The 17,565-nt window shown below is 44.2% G+C and overlaps 1 protein-coding gene across 12 annotated transcripts in view; it reads right to left on the bottom strand.

The window, feature by feature from the left end:
- Positions 1-1,256: 1,256 nt before the first annotated feature.
- aatkb (apoptosis-associated tyrosine kinase b) overlaps positions 1,257-17,565 on the bottom strand; it is a 48,447-nt gene continuing 32,138 nt past the window's right edge. For 6 of the 12 annotated variants that reach the window (XM_067487740.1, XM_067487741.1, XM_067487739.1 and 3 more), the window contains 12 exons: positions 16,876-17,017; positions 12,391-12,470; positions 11,786-11,904; positions 10,015-10,102; positions 9,030-9,163; positions 8,529-8,613; positions 8,194-8,315; positions 7,360-7,509; positions 3,569-7,109; positions 2,658-2,787; positions 2,343-2,550; positions 1,257-2,071 (listed from right to left, as the gene is read on the bottom strand). In XM_067487740.1, the coding sequence (XP_067343841.1) occupies positions 2,345-2,550; positions 2,658-2,787; positions 3,569-7,109; positions 7,360-7,509; positions 8,194-8,315; positions 8,529-8,613; positions 9,030-9,163; positions 10,015-10,102; positions 11,786-11,904; positions 12,391-12,470; positions 16,876-17,017 (4,797 nt within the window). In that variant the 3' untranslated portion in view covers positions 1,257-2,071; positions 2,343-2,344. Of the gene's footprint in view, positions 2,072-2,342; positions 2,551-2,657; positions 2,788-3,568; positions 7,110-7,359; positions 7,510-8,193; positions 8,316-8,528; positions 8,614-9,029; positions 9,164-10,014; positions 10,103-11,785; positions 11,905-12,349; positions 12,838-13,181; positions 13,481-16,875; positions 17,018-17,565 lie in introns of those variants that run through there. The other 6 variants (XM_067487748.1, XM_067487746.1, XM_067487747.1 and 3 more) reach the window with 4 other exon arrangements.

The following is a 17,565-nucleotide window of genomic DNA, read 5'->3' as shown; positions in this document are numbered from 1 at the left end:
TATGAGGCGTTCAGGGACAGAACAGAATTTGGTTCAAATTTGTGAAAAAGCTTGCATGGACCTTTCAGAATCAGACAGTTGTCATTAAAACCAAAGTCTCAGGACAAAGTGCCTCAAACGCACTCAGTCAGCAAGTGACTGTAACCTTGAAGTCAGGCAGATAAAATGGTGTTTAGGCTGCACAGTTTTAACAGCTTTTTGATACTGTCATGCAGATATGTATTGTGATTTGCCTGTAATGTTGGGTAGTCTGGTTCATACAGTACAAATAGTTAAGAATAAGCAGGGTTTCTACTGCTTAACATCACTGGCTCTACTAGTCTTTGTTGATTGCATTTTGCTGCTTTCTGGTAATATTGGATTCACCTGTTTGTTGTTGGTGAGTGTGTCAAGCACAAAAAGCGAAACCCCGTATTAAAATGTGCCTCGTTTTGAGAAGTCACTCGGCTTGATTGTGCCCCAAATTGTGTTTATTGGGAAGCACTAAGTTTACGACTTTGTTTGCTTCTGTTTGTATTTTTGTTTCGTCATTATTCACTGATATTTACGATTTTCACTGAAACCTCTTTGCAAAAAAGATTGTTGTACTTTCTGTCTTTGACACATTATTAGTCATAGTCATATATTTTGGTTTTAATCAAACTAATTGGAATATTTACACTTCTCTTTCATTCAGTTAGCACTTTATTGTATAAACAGGATCATTCATCCACATGTCAGAAGGGATGAACCAAGTTCAGTCTCCTCACACTTTATCCACGTTGCCACATTGGAGGCAACGTGGATAAAGTGTGATTTGTAATCCAGCAGATGTCGCTATTAAGTGATGCACCGACACAGTGTCAACACTGTGTCAGCACAGTGAGGGAACTGAGCCACACACTCCGTGAGGCGTCATCGACACATCACCGCATGTAACATATCAGATGACATCTTCATTACAAGAACACTAGTCTTGTTACGTCTTCATGTAAAAGTTCTGATTTCCTCCTTTTGGTGCAAATTTATTTTAAACGTAACATGAAAATGAATTATCATGATCACGTGCACTGGTTTTTCAAACAGAAAAAACCTGCTTGTGTGTCTCTAAGCAGCGAACTCTTATAGATAGTAGCTACTTTAAAACCATGCATTGCTATATTCAAGAAGCCTGTTAAACTTTTGAAAGACTGCAAGCACTTCCTTCCCTTTTGGTCACCGGTGGTAATGCTGTGTCTGATGTCTATGAGAGAAGGGGGTGATGGTGACGGCGGTGCTGACAGACACTGAGACCTTTATGTAAAGCAGTACAGTAGAGGTCCTGATACAAAAGGAAGAAACAGTCACAAAACATCAGGTCGCCCTGATTCCATCAGCTGTTTCCACAAAAAGCATTTTATACTCAGACTGTAGCCAATAAAATTCCCTTTGTGTCCTTCTGTTACACCAGCAGGTTCTTTGTCTCTGAACGAACTCAAATACAAACATTGTATTATTGTGATACTTCAAGGATTCTCATTGATATTCATTAAAACAATTAAAGCAGTTTCCTAAAAAGTACAAAGTCTGTAAATCTTTACAGTCATCTTCAAAGTGTTGATCCTCTGGTCACCCCCCCCTCCTCCCCCCCCAGAAAAAGTCTTTTATTCTGTGAGATTGAACCTGTCCAGGTGGTTTCCCACTCATGAATACTCCCCAGCATAAATTAAGAAGTGAAAGAGGTGGCAAACGTGAAGCTTTCCAAAAGATATGTCCTTCTATTTTGTCCGTTTTAATCTGAAAAATGTGCAGAATTCATCGTACAATGATCTCCTGCCTTCATAGATTCTTTACATCATAAATACAGTATATATTAATACTCTTTAAATGTTGTATCGTAACCATACTCTTCAGTATTTTAAACCGGTCAGTCCAACACTGTGGTAAGAAGACCCTTTCAAAAAGTGTCCACAGGCGGTAAGAGGCACTGTCTTGTGTTTCTAAAACCTGATGTTAAATGAATCAGAAGTCATGCTAGTTTAGGCCAAGTTGTTGCAGAGAGGCAGTAAATATCCACAGCTCGTTCCACTTGCATCCACGTTCTCGTTGCTTCCTGCAGGAGACAGAACGGGGCACAGAGGATTAATGTGAGCAAGTGCTCTTCACCGCCTATTAAGCCTCTTCCTCCTCCAAAATATTGGCTGATTTCTTGGAGAGTTTGGCAAGAATGTGTATTAGCTCATTAGTGTGGAATTCAATCTGTGGCAATATGTTGCCGCTGATATTTGTATCTGGGGGTGAGGTCTATTACAAGATGAAAGCAGATAGATTTCTTTAAAACAATTCTCTCTTCAAATCCCACCCCTTATCCAGAGGTGACCTACTTTCAAGCAGAGTCCACATCAGAGTCAGAGATGTGAGTGATGGAGAAGCGAGACATGTTGGACGGGGAGACGGTGAAGCGGGAGTACTGCTCAGCTGGTTTGACGTCCGGGGCCTTGGGGATGGAGCGGGGAGGAGGCGAGTCAGGCGCCGCAGAGGACGTTGGTAGGGGAAGCAGGGGGAAGTCGTCCTCCCACTCGTACCCTGTACCTGAGAGAAGGCAGACAGAAAAAGAGTGAGTAGACTGTTTGATACGACCAAACTACTTCCATCTTTAACTGTATTCGCACTACATTCACAGAAGAGCTTGCACTCACTTTCCTCGGAGATGTTCCCATCTGAAGAGTCATCTGAAGCACTGACCCTCTCATGTGGTTTGCTCTGCGAACTCAGACCCTCTGCTCCTAAAGGAAAGTCGTGCTCGGCGAGCTCTTTAGTTGGACTTTCCTGGTGGCAGTGCAGTTCAGAGGGAAAAAACCAGATGAAACATAACCCGGTGAGTGAGTTTAAGCTGTGTAAGGTGCTATCAGCCATCTAGCAAGATGCAAACTTTGATGAATAAAGTAGTAGCCAGCTGGGAAATTATTCCACGTAAGTACATAAGTACACAAGTACACCAAATGTTGGTCTAAAGCTGTTGTTAGCCTTTTGTTTTTTGTCGTTACAGATTAGTCCAGACTGCAGGAAGCTATCACACCATTCCATAGGCAGTTATACATTTGTATCCGCTCATAATTATGATTTAGTAGATGGCTTTCTACCTCCAAGTAGCTTTAGTAGGTTGTTATCGTGCACTGTGGTGGGCCTGACCAATTGTTGTAGTTGTTAAAAAATGAATGTGGGTCTGGGGCACAAACACAACCTGGTTGGGTTTAGGAAAAGTTTGATTTGCCTTACAAACATCCACTCTCACTGTATTTCTGTGTGTGAAGCATTGGCCCAAGTATGACTGGGAAACACAAGTCCCTGGGATCATATCCCCCGTGTGTCCTTGAGTGAGACACCCCCGGGCACCACCTGTGGCTGCCCACTCCTCCCCCCAGTGGGGTGGGTTAAATGCAGAGCACAAAGGTCATTGTAACATAAGTAAAGTGTAATGAACTCAATAAAGACCAATGAGGCTTCTAATTGTAAGTTGCTCCCAAAAGCAAGATTGTCGCTAAGAAGAGGTCACACATGCACCACGTAACATCACTGTAGATACCTAAGGACTTTCTCTGCCACTCACCTGATCGAACAGGTAGACTGTGACATCATCAAAGAAAGACACAGTCTTCTTCTTGCGTTCCAGTTCCTGATCCAGGTTCTCTGTTGTCAGCAGGACTGGCATCTTTAGGAGGCTGCGCAGTTTGTGAGCTTCACTGTTGTCGCTCACCACAATGGGCACCAGGTGACACTCCTCCTCGCTGTCCTCACCTCCGCTCTGTTCCTGCATGCTGTAGCTTCGCAGCTCCTCATCCGACTCATCGCTATCATCAGTATCGCCGTCCTCTTTGTCGGCTTCTTCTCCATCAGCTGGAGACCTTCTGCCCTCTGACGTAGGGAGTGGAGGGGGAGGAATAGATGGTGGTGGAGGAGAAGAAGAAGAAAATCGTCTGGTTGCGGTGTGTTGCAAGGCCACCTCGTCTTTGGGCAAAGCGTGCGGGTTCTCTCCTAATGGACTGTTTTGAATGTTGTTAATCACTGGTTCTTCTAAAGCCTGACCAGTGTCTCCTATGTCCGCTGCTTCCTCGTCCTCTACATTGGTGAAAGTACGATCTCCATTCAGGGCACCAATAGCTTCTTCCATTGCCCCCACAACCTCTGCTGCCCAGTCTCCCATGGATGAGCTTTCTTCCTGGGATGCCCATTCATCCAGGCCTCCCTCCGTTACTGAAACAGTGTCTGAAGGTTCCAGATGTAGCCCCAGTTCCTCAGCCTGTTGGATGCAGTCTTCTGTAGAGTATCCCTTGATTCCTGGTGGAGAAGAGGATTCCATTTCTTCGGTTAATATTTGTGTCGTTTCAAGTTTTATGTCTTTGTTTGCGGCAGTGTCCTCTGGCCCTTCATCCTCTTCATTCTTCCTTTTCTCCCCCTTCTTTCCTTCCATCGGGTCCTTTTCAACATTTTGTCCATCCAGATCTTGCTCTAGCTCTAACAGCTCGTCTCCTTCATCCCTGGATTGCCTTTCGTTTTCATAGTCCGAGAAGTAGGCAGAGTCTCTGTATGGGGTCTTATCACTCAATGGTAAAAGTATGTGGTCACCTGTCTGCGAGGCTTCTAAAGCCAACTCTTCACCCAGCAATGGTTCGCCCCCTGTTGACACCACTTTAGCTTCAATTCCTTGCTTTTCCGGCACCTCGTCCTCCTCTAGGCTTTTATCAAGCATAGGCTTCCCCAGAGACTGTTCACGGGGTTCATGAGGCTCTTTGGGTACAAACTCGGGGCTCTCATTATTTTCTGTGTCATAGCCACTGTCCATAGCTTTCGGTGAGCTGGAAGGGTGGGATGATGCAGGGCTGAAGCCTTCACAGGACCCGGCTGCAGATGGTAGATCCATAGAATCCATAGAATCAGGTGTTCCTACCTGCTTCTGTAGTGATTTTAAGGCAGGAGAAGCATTTAGTTCACATGATTCATCAGCAAAAATGCCAGAGGTAACGTCAGTGATTTCATCTGTGGTGTCATCGTCCTGGTTGTCATCGTCACTGCAGTCGAGGATGTCAGCAAGGCTAACGCTGGAGCCACCTTGTTCTACACCACTATCACCAGTGTGACTCATCTCTGACTGTGGATCTGTGAGGGCTACCATCACGTGCATGTTGTCAGGAGGTGGAGTGGCTTTAGTCATTGTCAGGGTCACCTCTTCTATCTTAGGCTCTGGTGGCTTTTGCTTTAATTGAGTATCTTTGATTTCTTCCTGTCTCTTTTCTTTGAACGGGCTATCATCACTTGTTGGGTTAACGTACTGATCTCCACACTTCTCTGCTTTTACCACGGGGGGTTTGGCCACAGTAGGACCCCCTGGAGCTGGAGATAGGTTGATCATCTCCTCGTTGCTAGGGATGTCAATTGCCTTATCGCTGACATAGTTGCTGTGACTGTAGCTGTGGTTATAGCTGTTGTTTCTGACTAGCAAGCCAGTAAGTGGGTCAACAAAGTGTGAATGGCAGCACTCTCCAGGTGCAGGCACCTGAGTTTCAGCCTCATGGCACAAGTAGATGTAGGCGTTGCAGTTGTCTGAGGGTACCATACAGTGGTGTTTACTCAGACTGTTACTCAGAAGGCAGGCACTGCTATCTTTGGCCTGGTTGGACTCAAGGTATTCAATGGACTTGGGTAGAGTGTGGAAGGTCAGGCTGTGCTCCTCTGGCCAGGAGTCTTCAATGTCTGTACTTGGCATGGTGTAGTGAAAGTCTACATAAGCATCTTGTCGGCAGCTGTGGCTCGCCCGTCTGTGGTGACTCACACTGCTGTGGCGGTGTTTTGAAGGCCAAGTGTTGCAGGTGTGTCTCTCAATAAATATGTCCTCCTCTTCCTCCTCTGAATCACTGTCTCTGTGCCCAATGAAGTGCACCCCTTCTGTCTCCATGTTGATACTGACAGAGTGACTGTTGTGCCTGGTGTGACTTGGCATAGTTTTCCTTAGGGAGCCCATCATGTCATAGTAGCCCCCAGTTACATTCTTTCCAATGATGGAAGTCTGGCTTGTGTCTAAGTATGCATCTCTGTAGGCCTGTTGAGGTGGACTGTTAACAGAGGGGGATATACCTAGTGGGTTCTCCAATTCACCCAAAGCCTGACGTAAACTCCTTGAACCCCAGCTTTCCTGAAGATGCTCACTAGAGTGTTCACTGCCAATCAGATAGTGATCTACTCCCAAAGGAGGTGAATGATCATAGTAGTAGCCCCCATCTCTGTCCTTATAGGACACATAGTGACTAGACTCCCAGGGCCTTAGGGGGCTGCTGTCTGACACTTGCCCTAAAAGGGGCTCCATTGTGAGCGAGATAGCAGGACTTGAGTCATTGGAGTCATACACATCTGACTTGTGGATGTCTGCTGACCAGTATGGATCCATGTTTTTAGAGGGGCAGGTCATGCACTCACCAGAGTCTGCACTCCCAGTAAGGAAGCTCCCACTGCTGCCCTGGTAGTCTGGGCTGTAGAAGCACATGGTGTAATCTGGATCCATGTTGCAGTCCACTGGCTCTTCTATGCGGATGTAGTATTCACTGCTTACTGAGGGGCTATGGGCACTGAGGACGGGCAGTATGCCTGGAGCATGTAGATGTTTGGATTGAAAGTAAGGAGGAGAAACTCCATGCCTCATATTCTCCATGGGGCAGCCTCCCACAATGCCCCCTGGTGGATAAAATGCATCCTGACAGTGATGGTTGACTTGACCCAGGGTACTTGGGGAGTCTGGAGTTCTATACGACTGCTCTGCCCTGGCTTGCTCCCACCTGTACTCAAAGTTCAGACCATGGCTGGTCTCAGTGACTGTTAGTACATCATCCCCCGACTCTGAGTGGTACCCATCGCTTGCTGTAAACTGCTCAAGGAGAGGGAATGAAGAGGACGTTGATGAGGGGTGGTCTCGTGACATTGCAGAGACACCGTGGTGGCTGTTGTGTCCAATGTTAGGACGCATTGAGTTCCAGCGTCTCTCAAAGTCTTCCTCGGCCTCGCTCGCCCCCTTGGCACACAGATAACTAAGCAGCAAGTGAACTTCCTCTGCATTAGGTCTCTGATCAGGCTGGAGCCAGCAGAACTGCATCACCTCATACCTGAGGAGCCCGATAATGAGACAAGTTGGAAAAATCACAAATAGAAAACATACATGTAAAGTATAACAGTAAGTATTTAAAAAAACAAATTAAGAGGAAACAAAAAAACAGAGGGATTAAAATAATAACTAGAAGCTGCAGGAGAAGTAAGAACTCATTTGGGCTGGAGGGGATTTAGTTGTGTTTAGTTGTGAGTGTCCTTCTCCTGAGGGACTGCTAAATAATTTAAAGAAGTTTCCCAGCGTCTCACCAGCGCTCAGCCAGGGGCACTTTGAGCAGCGGTTTGGCCAGTCGCAGCTGCTGCTCCTTCACAGCGTAGGTCAGTACTTGTCTGTCAGAGTAGTGTCTGTAGGGCTGGTTTCCCAGTTCAAACAGCTCCCAGATGGTCACACCCAGAGACCTGAGGAATGGGATAACACAGGTTGTAGTGATTAACCAGAACAAGAAACTGTTATTCTTCAAATAGACTCAAAGGTCTCAAATTGTTCTTTGGTTGTTTTGCTTTGTTCATGTTTCCATGAATATAATCCACTAAAAACTAATTAGTCTACCAAGTTTGTCATTTACGCTGATTACGCTAATCTGAGGTCACTAAAATGAAAAGTGTGACAATCCAGAGACCCAGTCCTATTCCTCCCCCCTCCCATACCTTTAGAGACTGTGTCTGTTCCCCAACCAACTAAATTACATAAACCAAAATTGACTATAAGAGGAGTTAATTATGATAAAATAATAAAAGGTCAGACTCCTCTTACAGAACAAAAACCCAAAACTATTGAATTTCTAATAACATTTGAATTTACAGTAATGGACAAAACAGCACTTAGAAAATAATTCCACTAAAGCAGATGCTTAAGCGAAAATGCTGTGAACAAATTTAAAGAAATACTTCATGCATTTGCTTCACCATATGTTAATACTATGGGAAGTAGCCACGTTAATGTTTCTCCTGCACAAGTAGATTATCTTGTTGATAATTCTGCAGCCTCACTACGTACAATACTCGATAGAGTTTCCCCTCTGAAGAAGAAGGCAGTAAACCAGCAGAGGTGATCTCCACGTTATAGTGTGTCTTTGATCCTACCAGATATTGCTCTGTTGGGTCTGGTCTGCCACCAGCAGGTTTCCATGCACTTCATCCACCAGCTCTGGAGCGATCCAGCGCAGCGGCACATACATCTGATCCGACGTCACATAGTAATCATCCTGGCAGGAGGCACGGGTGACATGTTATCAGGCAGATGTACTGCACAGATAGAAGACACTTAAACTGCACATGGCTTTGTTTTTCTTTAACCTTTGATTCTGAGTTGCACAGTTGTACCATGATTACTCTCTGTCCATTTACTTCAAACTTACTCATGTATGTACTTACACAATGTAACGTTTATGTTTTATGTTACTGATGAACACATCTACCTTATACTTGGTGTGGGACAGGCCGTAATCTCCAATCTTCACTGAGACATCAGCAGTCAATAGGCAGTTCCTCAAAGCCAGATCACTGGTGATGGGGAGGAGAGGGGAGGGAGGATGAAGCCAATGAACAGCTGTTACATCTCCATGATTTATAAACATACTAAACAAGACCAGAACATTCCAAGAGGGTCACATTTCTTGAGTCAAGTCCTGCATGTGAAAACAATGTGCGATAGCAACATGAAATTGGGAGTCGCCGATGGCCTAGTTCAAGACAAACATCCATTTGTGTCCTTAAGGAAGATGCTGCAAACTAAAAGGCGGGTTTTGTTTCCTGGAGATGAGGTGGACACCGCCTGCAACAAAATCACTGATGCTGGAGTCTGTAAAGATCACTCAGGCAGCACCAGGATATTGTTCCAGGAAGCAACCCAGAAGAAAAAGGAACTTTTACTTATCATGGCTCAACACAGACGGATTCAGTCTGAATTTACTCGCTACCTGTGTGTGAAGTTGTGCTTGTGCAAGTGCAGGAGTCCTGAGGCGATGTCACGGGCCATCTGTTGGAGAATCAAGGGCTCAGGGGTCATGGTTTCGGCAGTCCTGCAGCTTCGCAGGTAACCCTTCACATCCCCCTGGAAGCAGCAGAGACATCTGTTAGCAACTGTGACCATGTGTAAGGCATTTTTTTTTTATTGGATAGATGGCAAAGGACTTGAGCCCCCAGATGCTGCAGTTATGTAGTTTACAGATTTACCATTCAGCTATCGCTCCGTTCCAGTGAAGGGCAGTTTGAGCCCATTTCTAGGCAAATGACATCTGACGTGATTTTAGAATCTAGATTAACAAACTGTGTCCTCAGTTACTGTGTGCAAAGGGATGAACAGACCGATCTGACCACCTGAGGGAAAAATACTGGACTCGGTCCCACAAGATTTAAAGGAAACAGTAATAACACTTGGTAAAAGTTTGATCCTATTAGTCATAAATTGAGTTTTTCCTCATCGAGTGCCTCTAGGTATCGTCATCCTATATAAAAAAGAAAAAATCTGTAATTTCATTGTGACTAAGCAACAGATCTCATCAGGTTGCACCGATGTCCTTCAGTCTCACTGCCGAGTGAATTAAAGATTGATGTGATGTGAAAAGAAGCCAGTTCGTCTTTGATTCTGTCAATGGCCAACATACATCAGCAATAAATCTCCAAAGCTAATTACTCCTGTGGAGCTGTTGCTGGACTGAACGCTGCAGCTTCAGAGGAACAAGTGTGCAATGACTTATTGGTAATATTGGCTCAGCTGCCAAACATTTCCAGCACCTGCCAAGAATCTTTTATTGGCAGTAGTATTTAGCAAAACAAAAATCCTATGAACTACATATTACAAAAAAGTTCATAATTACTTTAACGCCCTGAATCACTTACAGGACGAACTTCAGTTGGAAACAAAGATTAAAACACACCTGTCCTGTGGGTTTGGATACTCACCAGTGGACAAAACTCCATCACCAGCAGGTAGGGAGTGACCTCCGTGCACTGGGCCAAGCATTGCAGCAGAGCAGGGTGCTGCAGGGCTCTGGAGGGCAGAGAGGAAGCAGGAGATCACAGCAGCACAGCACCAGGTAGAAAAGGAGTTTATGATACCACACAGTAATACACACTATCAGATGTGATATTTATTGATGGTATAATGAAGCTCTATTACAAATGACCTCACTATTATGCAGTTAGCACAAAAACACATGAAACATGCTTCATGTTAAAACAATGGTTTGGCAAAAATCTACAATGTGATACACAACAATTTAGGTAGTTACTTTGGAATTAAACTTACAATTAATACAGTTAAGAAGTTTGTTTGAATAAATTATTAATATATGTTAGATTACAATGAGTTACTACACAATAGAATGTAATTCACTACATCACTGCGTAATTAGGTCATAAATATCTATGAGCTGTGGGAACATTTATTATTTTAACCTTTGTTTCTGTTTTCATGCACATGAAGTGAAAACTAATTCTGAGTCATTAATCAGATCCTATAGTGGTCAGTTCAGGAATCGACCCTTTACACCCAAGTTTCTTTCTGTTGCTTTAGTTGTGTTGAGGCCTTTAAAATACATTTAAGAAGCAAAATATTACTAGGTAAGCGCACCTTAAGGTTTGATGGATCAATGTCTCAATACTGATTTCATAAAGTGTATTTAAATATTTACAATTATTTCATGCTCTTGATACAACAGTCTGAAAATAAACTGAGATTTGAAAAAGAAAACAAACAGCAAGTACTCAGCGGCCGATTTCTCCAATTACCTAAAAGCAACTAAAAGTGGTTCTGCAGTGTAAAAATACACTGTATACAAGTAAAAAAAATTAAATAGTACCCAAGATAAACTACCAGAGTTTTTAAAAGTACTTTTTTTGCCACATCCTCTCATTTCACATCAGTAAACATAAGGTTCTTGTATTAGAATTACTGAATTACTTATGCACTGCTGGGTTGTCGGGATCAATAAAGTCTGATGATCAAACTGTATTTGCTATTATGATGAATGTGAAGCAATTTTAGTCTTTAAATAATGTAGTGCAGTAAAAGTACAGTAATATGCCTCTAAACTGTAGTGAGATCAAAGCAACACTTTACTCAACCTTTTCCTTTTTAGGCCAAGTAAAAATACTTAAACTATACATGTAGTACTAGTACATGTACTGTACTTCAATATTTTTACCGCTTGCTTTAAATTCATAAAGTAGTTGTTTCACACAAACTTACAGTATAAAATATTACCTACTACGTTCCTTCAAGACTGAGCGTGTCATTAACAACACATTTTGTAAGATGTCTTTAAAACTTTGTAGATTTGCAACCGTTTCAATTCAATCAAAAACATTTTTCAATTGGTCTTGAAACTACACAATCCAAACTTTGGGCCAATATTATACTAATTCCAGTCAAATCCTGATGTTTATTTTCAAGTATTAGATACTGACACTGTATATTTTGCACTATTGCACTTCTGGTCAGATACTAAGCTGCACTTCGTTGCCTTGTACTTGTGTAATGACAATGAAGTTGAATCTAATCTAAGTAATGCAGTAAAAGGGGGTTTAGCTTTCAGTTTAGTTTGCAGATTTGCCTGCAGTCACTGTGTACATGTGGTGGAGTTGCACTAGGTTAAAATGCACAGTACAGTACAGCAGTAATTGTTTGTTACCACCTGACAGACAGACAGACAGACAGACAGAGGAAACGTACCGGTAAGGCTGAGCTTCCTCCAGGAAGTGCATCTGCTCATGGACGCCAGCACTGGCTTTGAGTTCCTTCACCACCACCTGGGTGACGCTTAGACCTGCATTCACCTCCCCCTGCAGAACCTGAAACAGCACACGGGTTTTTGTAAATGCACAGAGACGACACACGGACATTTGCACATCCACTCAGCATGAAGTGACAAAGACACATAAAAAGGTGTGAAGCAGCCATGCAGACGGTGCAGAGACAGCGAAATGCGGACAAACAGATGGACATACCCAGTCGAGGTACACAAGGATGGAAAAGACGGATGTATGAGCGAACGGTAAGAAAAGGAGAAACAGAGTGATAACAACACGTTATCTGCTTGTAAAAACATAAGACACCACATTACATGATCCAAGTGGAAAATTTGTTCTCGAGGTTTGAGGTCTCACTGCTGGGACAAGCCCACATCAAACACAAGAGGATCAGGCTGGAATTGCATACTTAGTACCGGTAACACAGCCGGGCCATTTTTAACACACTGCCAGGATCACAGCAAAGACTCACGGGTGTTTCATCTACCTGGAAGGTTTAGAAGACTGAGGGCTCTGATGTGGGCTTACCTTCCCGAACCAGCCATTCCCAATCTCTTTCAGGTAGAGGAGATTGTGGCGGCTGAGATCTGTGGATTTTAGGAGTTGGACTGTTGGAAACAAAGGCAGAAAAAGGTGTTAGAGTGATGTAAGGTGTAAGAGTCCTTCACCTGCAGCCTCCTGCTCTAGTGGTATCGCACGGTGTTGACCATTGACTTCCCTTCATTTCCAGGGCTGAATTCCTAATGATCACCTCATCATTATAATTCAATGGACTGTTTAATCTGCACTAATACTTCACATTATAACAGACAAAATCATGAGGGACTGATGTTCATACTGACAGACTGAACTGCTCAAGAAAACTAAGACTATTAGCTTATATATTTTAGAAGCATGTGAAAATCAGTGGAAGCCAATGGGAGCTTAGTCAAATCTGTCGCAAAGAAACAACATTGGTAACATGTCAACATTCTGGAGAAGCCCAGACCTCAATCCATCTCACAATCCCCGTCGAACCTTTGCAAACAGGAATCAAGAAAAGTGTCCAGACATTAACGGAGTTTCCAAAAAAGCTAAATTAAAGTCAATTGTAAATCCATTTGACTGAAATGAATAAAATGTACATGAGGCTTCGAATGTTCTGTTCTGGAAACGTGGAATGAATTCAATAGTGCGTTCACATTTCATTCACTCGCCTCCCCACACATACAGGATTATAGCTGAAGACAATATGGACAAAAGCAGAGTTCTTTCCAGAAAACGAGAAGATGCAGACTGTCCTTGGTTACACAGTTAGATTACTACTAATACAGCAGTACCTTAGGTGAACACACCGCGTACAGGCTCTTAAGGCTCCACTGCTGAATCCATCCTCTGCCTGATCGATTGTTATTAACCTCCTCTAAGATAAAACATCCAAACATGTCGGTGAAAGTTGTCCATGGTCCACGGGCAAAGAAAATGGACTCCACTCTTAATATAGAATAAGAACTGAGCCTCCAGCACAGACATGTCTCACTGTCCTCCAACACCCTGATGGGCCTCCCATGAGTGTGTCCTGCCTGTCAGAAATGCCCGAGCATCCTGCCCCAGCTCAGCCAAATGAAACAGGATTGACTGCAACACCCCCCCCCCAACATCAGCCCCCCTTCTTTCTTCCTCTCCTCCCAGTGTCTCCCACGATGACATTTCTCCTATTGGATTCAGAGGCAGACAGTAAAATCTTTGTTGCACTGCGTCCCCCCTCCCTCCAGACTGTCACACAGTCCCGTCACTGTGTGCAGGCCATATTGGACACCGCTGTCTCTTTTTCCCCAGACTGATAATTCCTTACACCCACTCACGCTGTCTTCGTCCCTTAAGCAGAATTACCACCATTGTGTGGCTACTGAAGGCAGCATGGCACCAGTTAGGACCAGTTGGGTTACACACTTAGCCCATTATCCACCAGCTCCTTGACCAAAGAATGAACTGGGTTTTGGTGAAGACAGTGGCAAGCAGTGGGTCCAACCTACACCAGCATCTTAAACTCAAATATTCATAATGAATATAGAACAAGAAAGATTTCAGGATAATATTTGTAATCTTTGTCATATTGTGTCCATCTAAAATGTCTAAAAATCTAAATACTTGACGCCCGTTTCTGCCACAGTGGTTTGTGATGTGTATTTCCACAGCAAGGTCAAAGCCTCAGGTGAAGTTAATTGGCCAATGACATCTTCAAAGCACCGCGTTTAGTTCCTTTTGACTCTGGTTCTCAGGTGGATCAAGAAATGTTTCTGAACTCAAATAATCTGAAATGGTTTTTGAATTTAAGTGTATGTTACCAATAATGTGTCCATGTAGTGTTAAATATAAACCTTTAGGGTAGAGTAAAAATTGGGTTGCCAATCAGATTTTGGAGGCGTGTCAACCTTGTCCCCACCCCTCCCCATCTGGCCCCATCTGGGAAAATTCAGCCCCACCCTAACAGTACCCCATTCTTCAGAGAGCACCACAGCCTGACTGGGACTGTTTGAAGTTTTAGAACTAGAGCCTTGGAACCAAATTTAGATCACGGGTCCTCTGGTGGTAACAGACGAACTCACTTCCGAAAGGTTCCTGTGGTGGAAACAGGCCTTTTACATCACTGTGTGCTAAATGTAGCAAATGTTTGTCCATCACCGTGTAGTTTTCTTTTCGTTGTGTTTTGCAAATTGGTAATAGCCCCACTGCCATGTTAGGTTCTCAATTCTCCTAACAGCCAATTCACCGTCCACCTGGCAGCGCTGTCCAGCCTTTTGTCTCTTCTGAGGAGCATCTCTTGACAATGCATCTAACCTAGACTTCACTATCAGGAAGTCTTTAGCAGTGGCTGAGTCACTCAGAGCCAAATGGAATTCCCATTATCCTCTTCCAGTCCAGTGCGTCCTGCTCCACTGAGCCATAGCGCTGTCCTTGGACAATCACTTGTCCTTCTTGTTGTGTAACTCGATTATCAACAGCAGCAAGGCGAGGATCCAGAAGTGGATGTGTGAGTGATCATGTGATGCAGCTAATTTCAAAGCAAGGAAACGTTAGAGAGGAAACAATGTTCCCTAAAACCTGAGAGCTGGTGTCTGCTCAGGTTTCTCGGGTTCGTTTTCTCGTCTGCTCTGAGTGGGTGTGAGCTGCAGTGCAGCCTACAACCCAGAACAGCTGCATCAGGGCGGATGCCGGCCCTGGGACCTGACCCTGGACTGAGCCAAACTCTTCCAGTACTGGGGTCTCTTAAGGAACACACCACGGATCCCCAGTGGACAGCAGAACTCCGAGCTATCGGACACTTCATCTCCGCATCAGCTCAGCACAGATTTAATTCCTAAGTACTGTTTTGTTGTTTTTTTTTTTGCTCTTCTCCTTTTCTGTACTTCAGCTTTTTACTTTTAACATTTTACCGCCGCACAAAACACAATGAGCCTCATTTATACGAAGTTGTGCTGCAGGAAAAAATGACCCAAAAAAAAGACAGCAGCAAACAAAGAGAAAGCTGTGAGATGGATCAGTTCCTGGCAAAAATCTGTCTGCCTTATGATGTCAGTGGGTGAGGCCGTCCTGGAGGTGCAGTAACGAATCCTTGACCTCTGCCACTGCTGAGATGGTTTGTATTATTCACAAAAGACACATTTTTAAAAGAGCTAGCTCAGCCAAATCAAGCATATGCAGATGGTTTTGGGTTTGAGGTGTCTGCCCCTGCACAACAGCTTTTTCTAACCAGTGTTCCAGTGTAGCCCTGTAAAGATCATGTGTGTTTTTGAAAATCATCATGTGTGTATGATTTTCTGGCGGTGCCTCCTTTTCGATGCCGCCTCTCCAACGAGGGTCCGATCGAGTGGACGGCAGTGAGTCTCGCCGTTTATCAGACAGCATCAGCCCATTTACACACAACAAGCACCGTTGTCGCACAGAGGGGAGACAGAAGGGGACAGAGTGGAAGAGGGAAACTCTCACTGGAGCTTTGTGCGCTGCGGCGTTCCTGACATACCGACGAGCAGCGGCGTAGGCTGGCCGCCTGGACCCGGTTACGCAACAGGCAGATGTTTGTGGGCCAGTGTGAAAGTTAAAGAGCACAGAGTTCACGCTGTAAGGACTGGAGCGAGGGATTGTGGGAGAGGTGGAGGCCCAGCTGACAGAGGCCAGCGTCGGGGTGGTGCTCACTCCGGGGACTAACTCGGCTCCTCGCTCGTCCATTACTCTCACACCCTTGACATGTACTCGGATCTGTAAAGATCTGGCACTTTCAAAATGCTTTTTCCATCAGTTTGCAGCCAAGGGACTGAGACGTTAAATATGAGGCACCGAGACAAATGTCCAAAAATATTAAATCATGACTGGACATTCTTTGAGCAGCCAATCATTTAAGGTTTGATCTCTTTTGACAGCAGAGAAAAATATTCATTTTGAAAGACAAGTGAACAAACTTTAACCTCGTGAGCACTTTAATTCCTTCAGTACCTAGAATCAACGCTTTTGCAACATTTTCTTCTCATTTTCCCACTTTGGAAACACAATTTCACAATTTCGTTTTGGATGCACACAACATGGACAGATTGTAAAAACAATAGGCCCCTGAACACAGAGACCCCCAGGTTGAAAGAGTGATGCCACTACATAGATTGCAATGATTTTGTGTCCAAATTGGGGTAAATCTTGATTGTTTTTGTCTCTTTTTGGTTGTTTAGCTTCTCTTCCTTGTCAATTTTTCCTATTTTATTAACTTGTTTGTTTTTTTTCTGTCATTGTTTTGAGTCTCAGTAGTAGTTGTATCTTGCATCTGTTTACATCCTTTTTTTGGCTCCTTTACTTGTGATATTCTCTCGTCTGTTTTTTCATTACTTTAGTTGGCTTTTGTCTCTCTTGAGCGATTTTTCCATCTCTTTCTGATCATTTTGCATCTTCTACCTGAGCTCTTTGGCTTTTGAAACAAGGCTCAGCCTGCTGTGCCCCGTAGGCTTGTTCAGCAATCCGTCCCTGGTTTCTATGCAGTGGACTCACCTGATCGAGCAGGCTGCTTGGCCACAGGCAGGGACACCTCGGTGAGCGGCAGGATGTAGACGTCCGGGCTGCCCTGGGAGGCCGGCGAGGCCAAGGTGGACATGTCTGCGTGGTATTCCTCCCCGTCCACATTCTTGAACTCCTGGAACACACAGGCACAGACACATGTAGAGGTCAAAGGTCGTGCAAAGAAATAAGTTGCTTCATTAGAGCAGCAGCAGGTTGGTAAAGACATGAAGATGGCTCATGCTCAGGCCTTAATTAAAGATTCTGTTATGTTTCATTTGACTGCGTCGCTGTAGAAAAACACAATCCAAAGGGGCTGACGACCGAACCAGAGCGGAGATAAACTGAAACAAGCTGTCCTGGCCCCGTTCTGCCGTTCTCTGAGCAGTTTGTGATACTCTTGGAATGTCTCAGTATAAACACAGCCAGTCCCTCTTACTCGGAGATTAGGTGCACTAAGATTACAAGTATCTCAATCCTCTGCTTTACAACTAAGCCTGATGATTTTAGCGCAGAGGCGCTTTCTGGAAACACACCGAGCACAGACTGGAGAGAATCTCAAAAGTGACCGTGTGGACGTTCGGTAAATAACGAGAACAGTGAAAAAGGACTCTTGACTTGCATTACTGCACTTTTCTAAAACACCATTTGATCCAGCTCTCAGGTTCTTACAGGCTCCAAATG

This window comes from Channa argus, chromosome 20, assembly GCF_033026475.1.
Source record: "Channa argus isolate prfri chromosome 20, Channa argus male v1.0, whole genome shotgun sequence".
Lineage (NCBI taxonomy): Eukaryota > Metazoa > Chordata > Actinopteri > Anabantiformes > Channidae > Channa > Channa argus.
The sequence above is the reverse complement of the archived record's forward strand: the minus strand, read 5'-3'. Positions and strand labels throughout refer to the sequence as shown.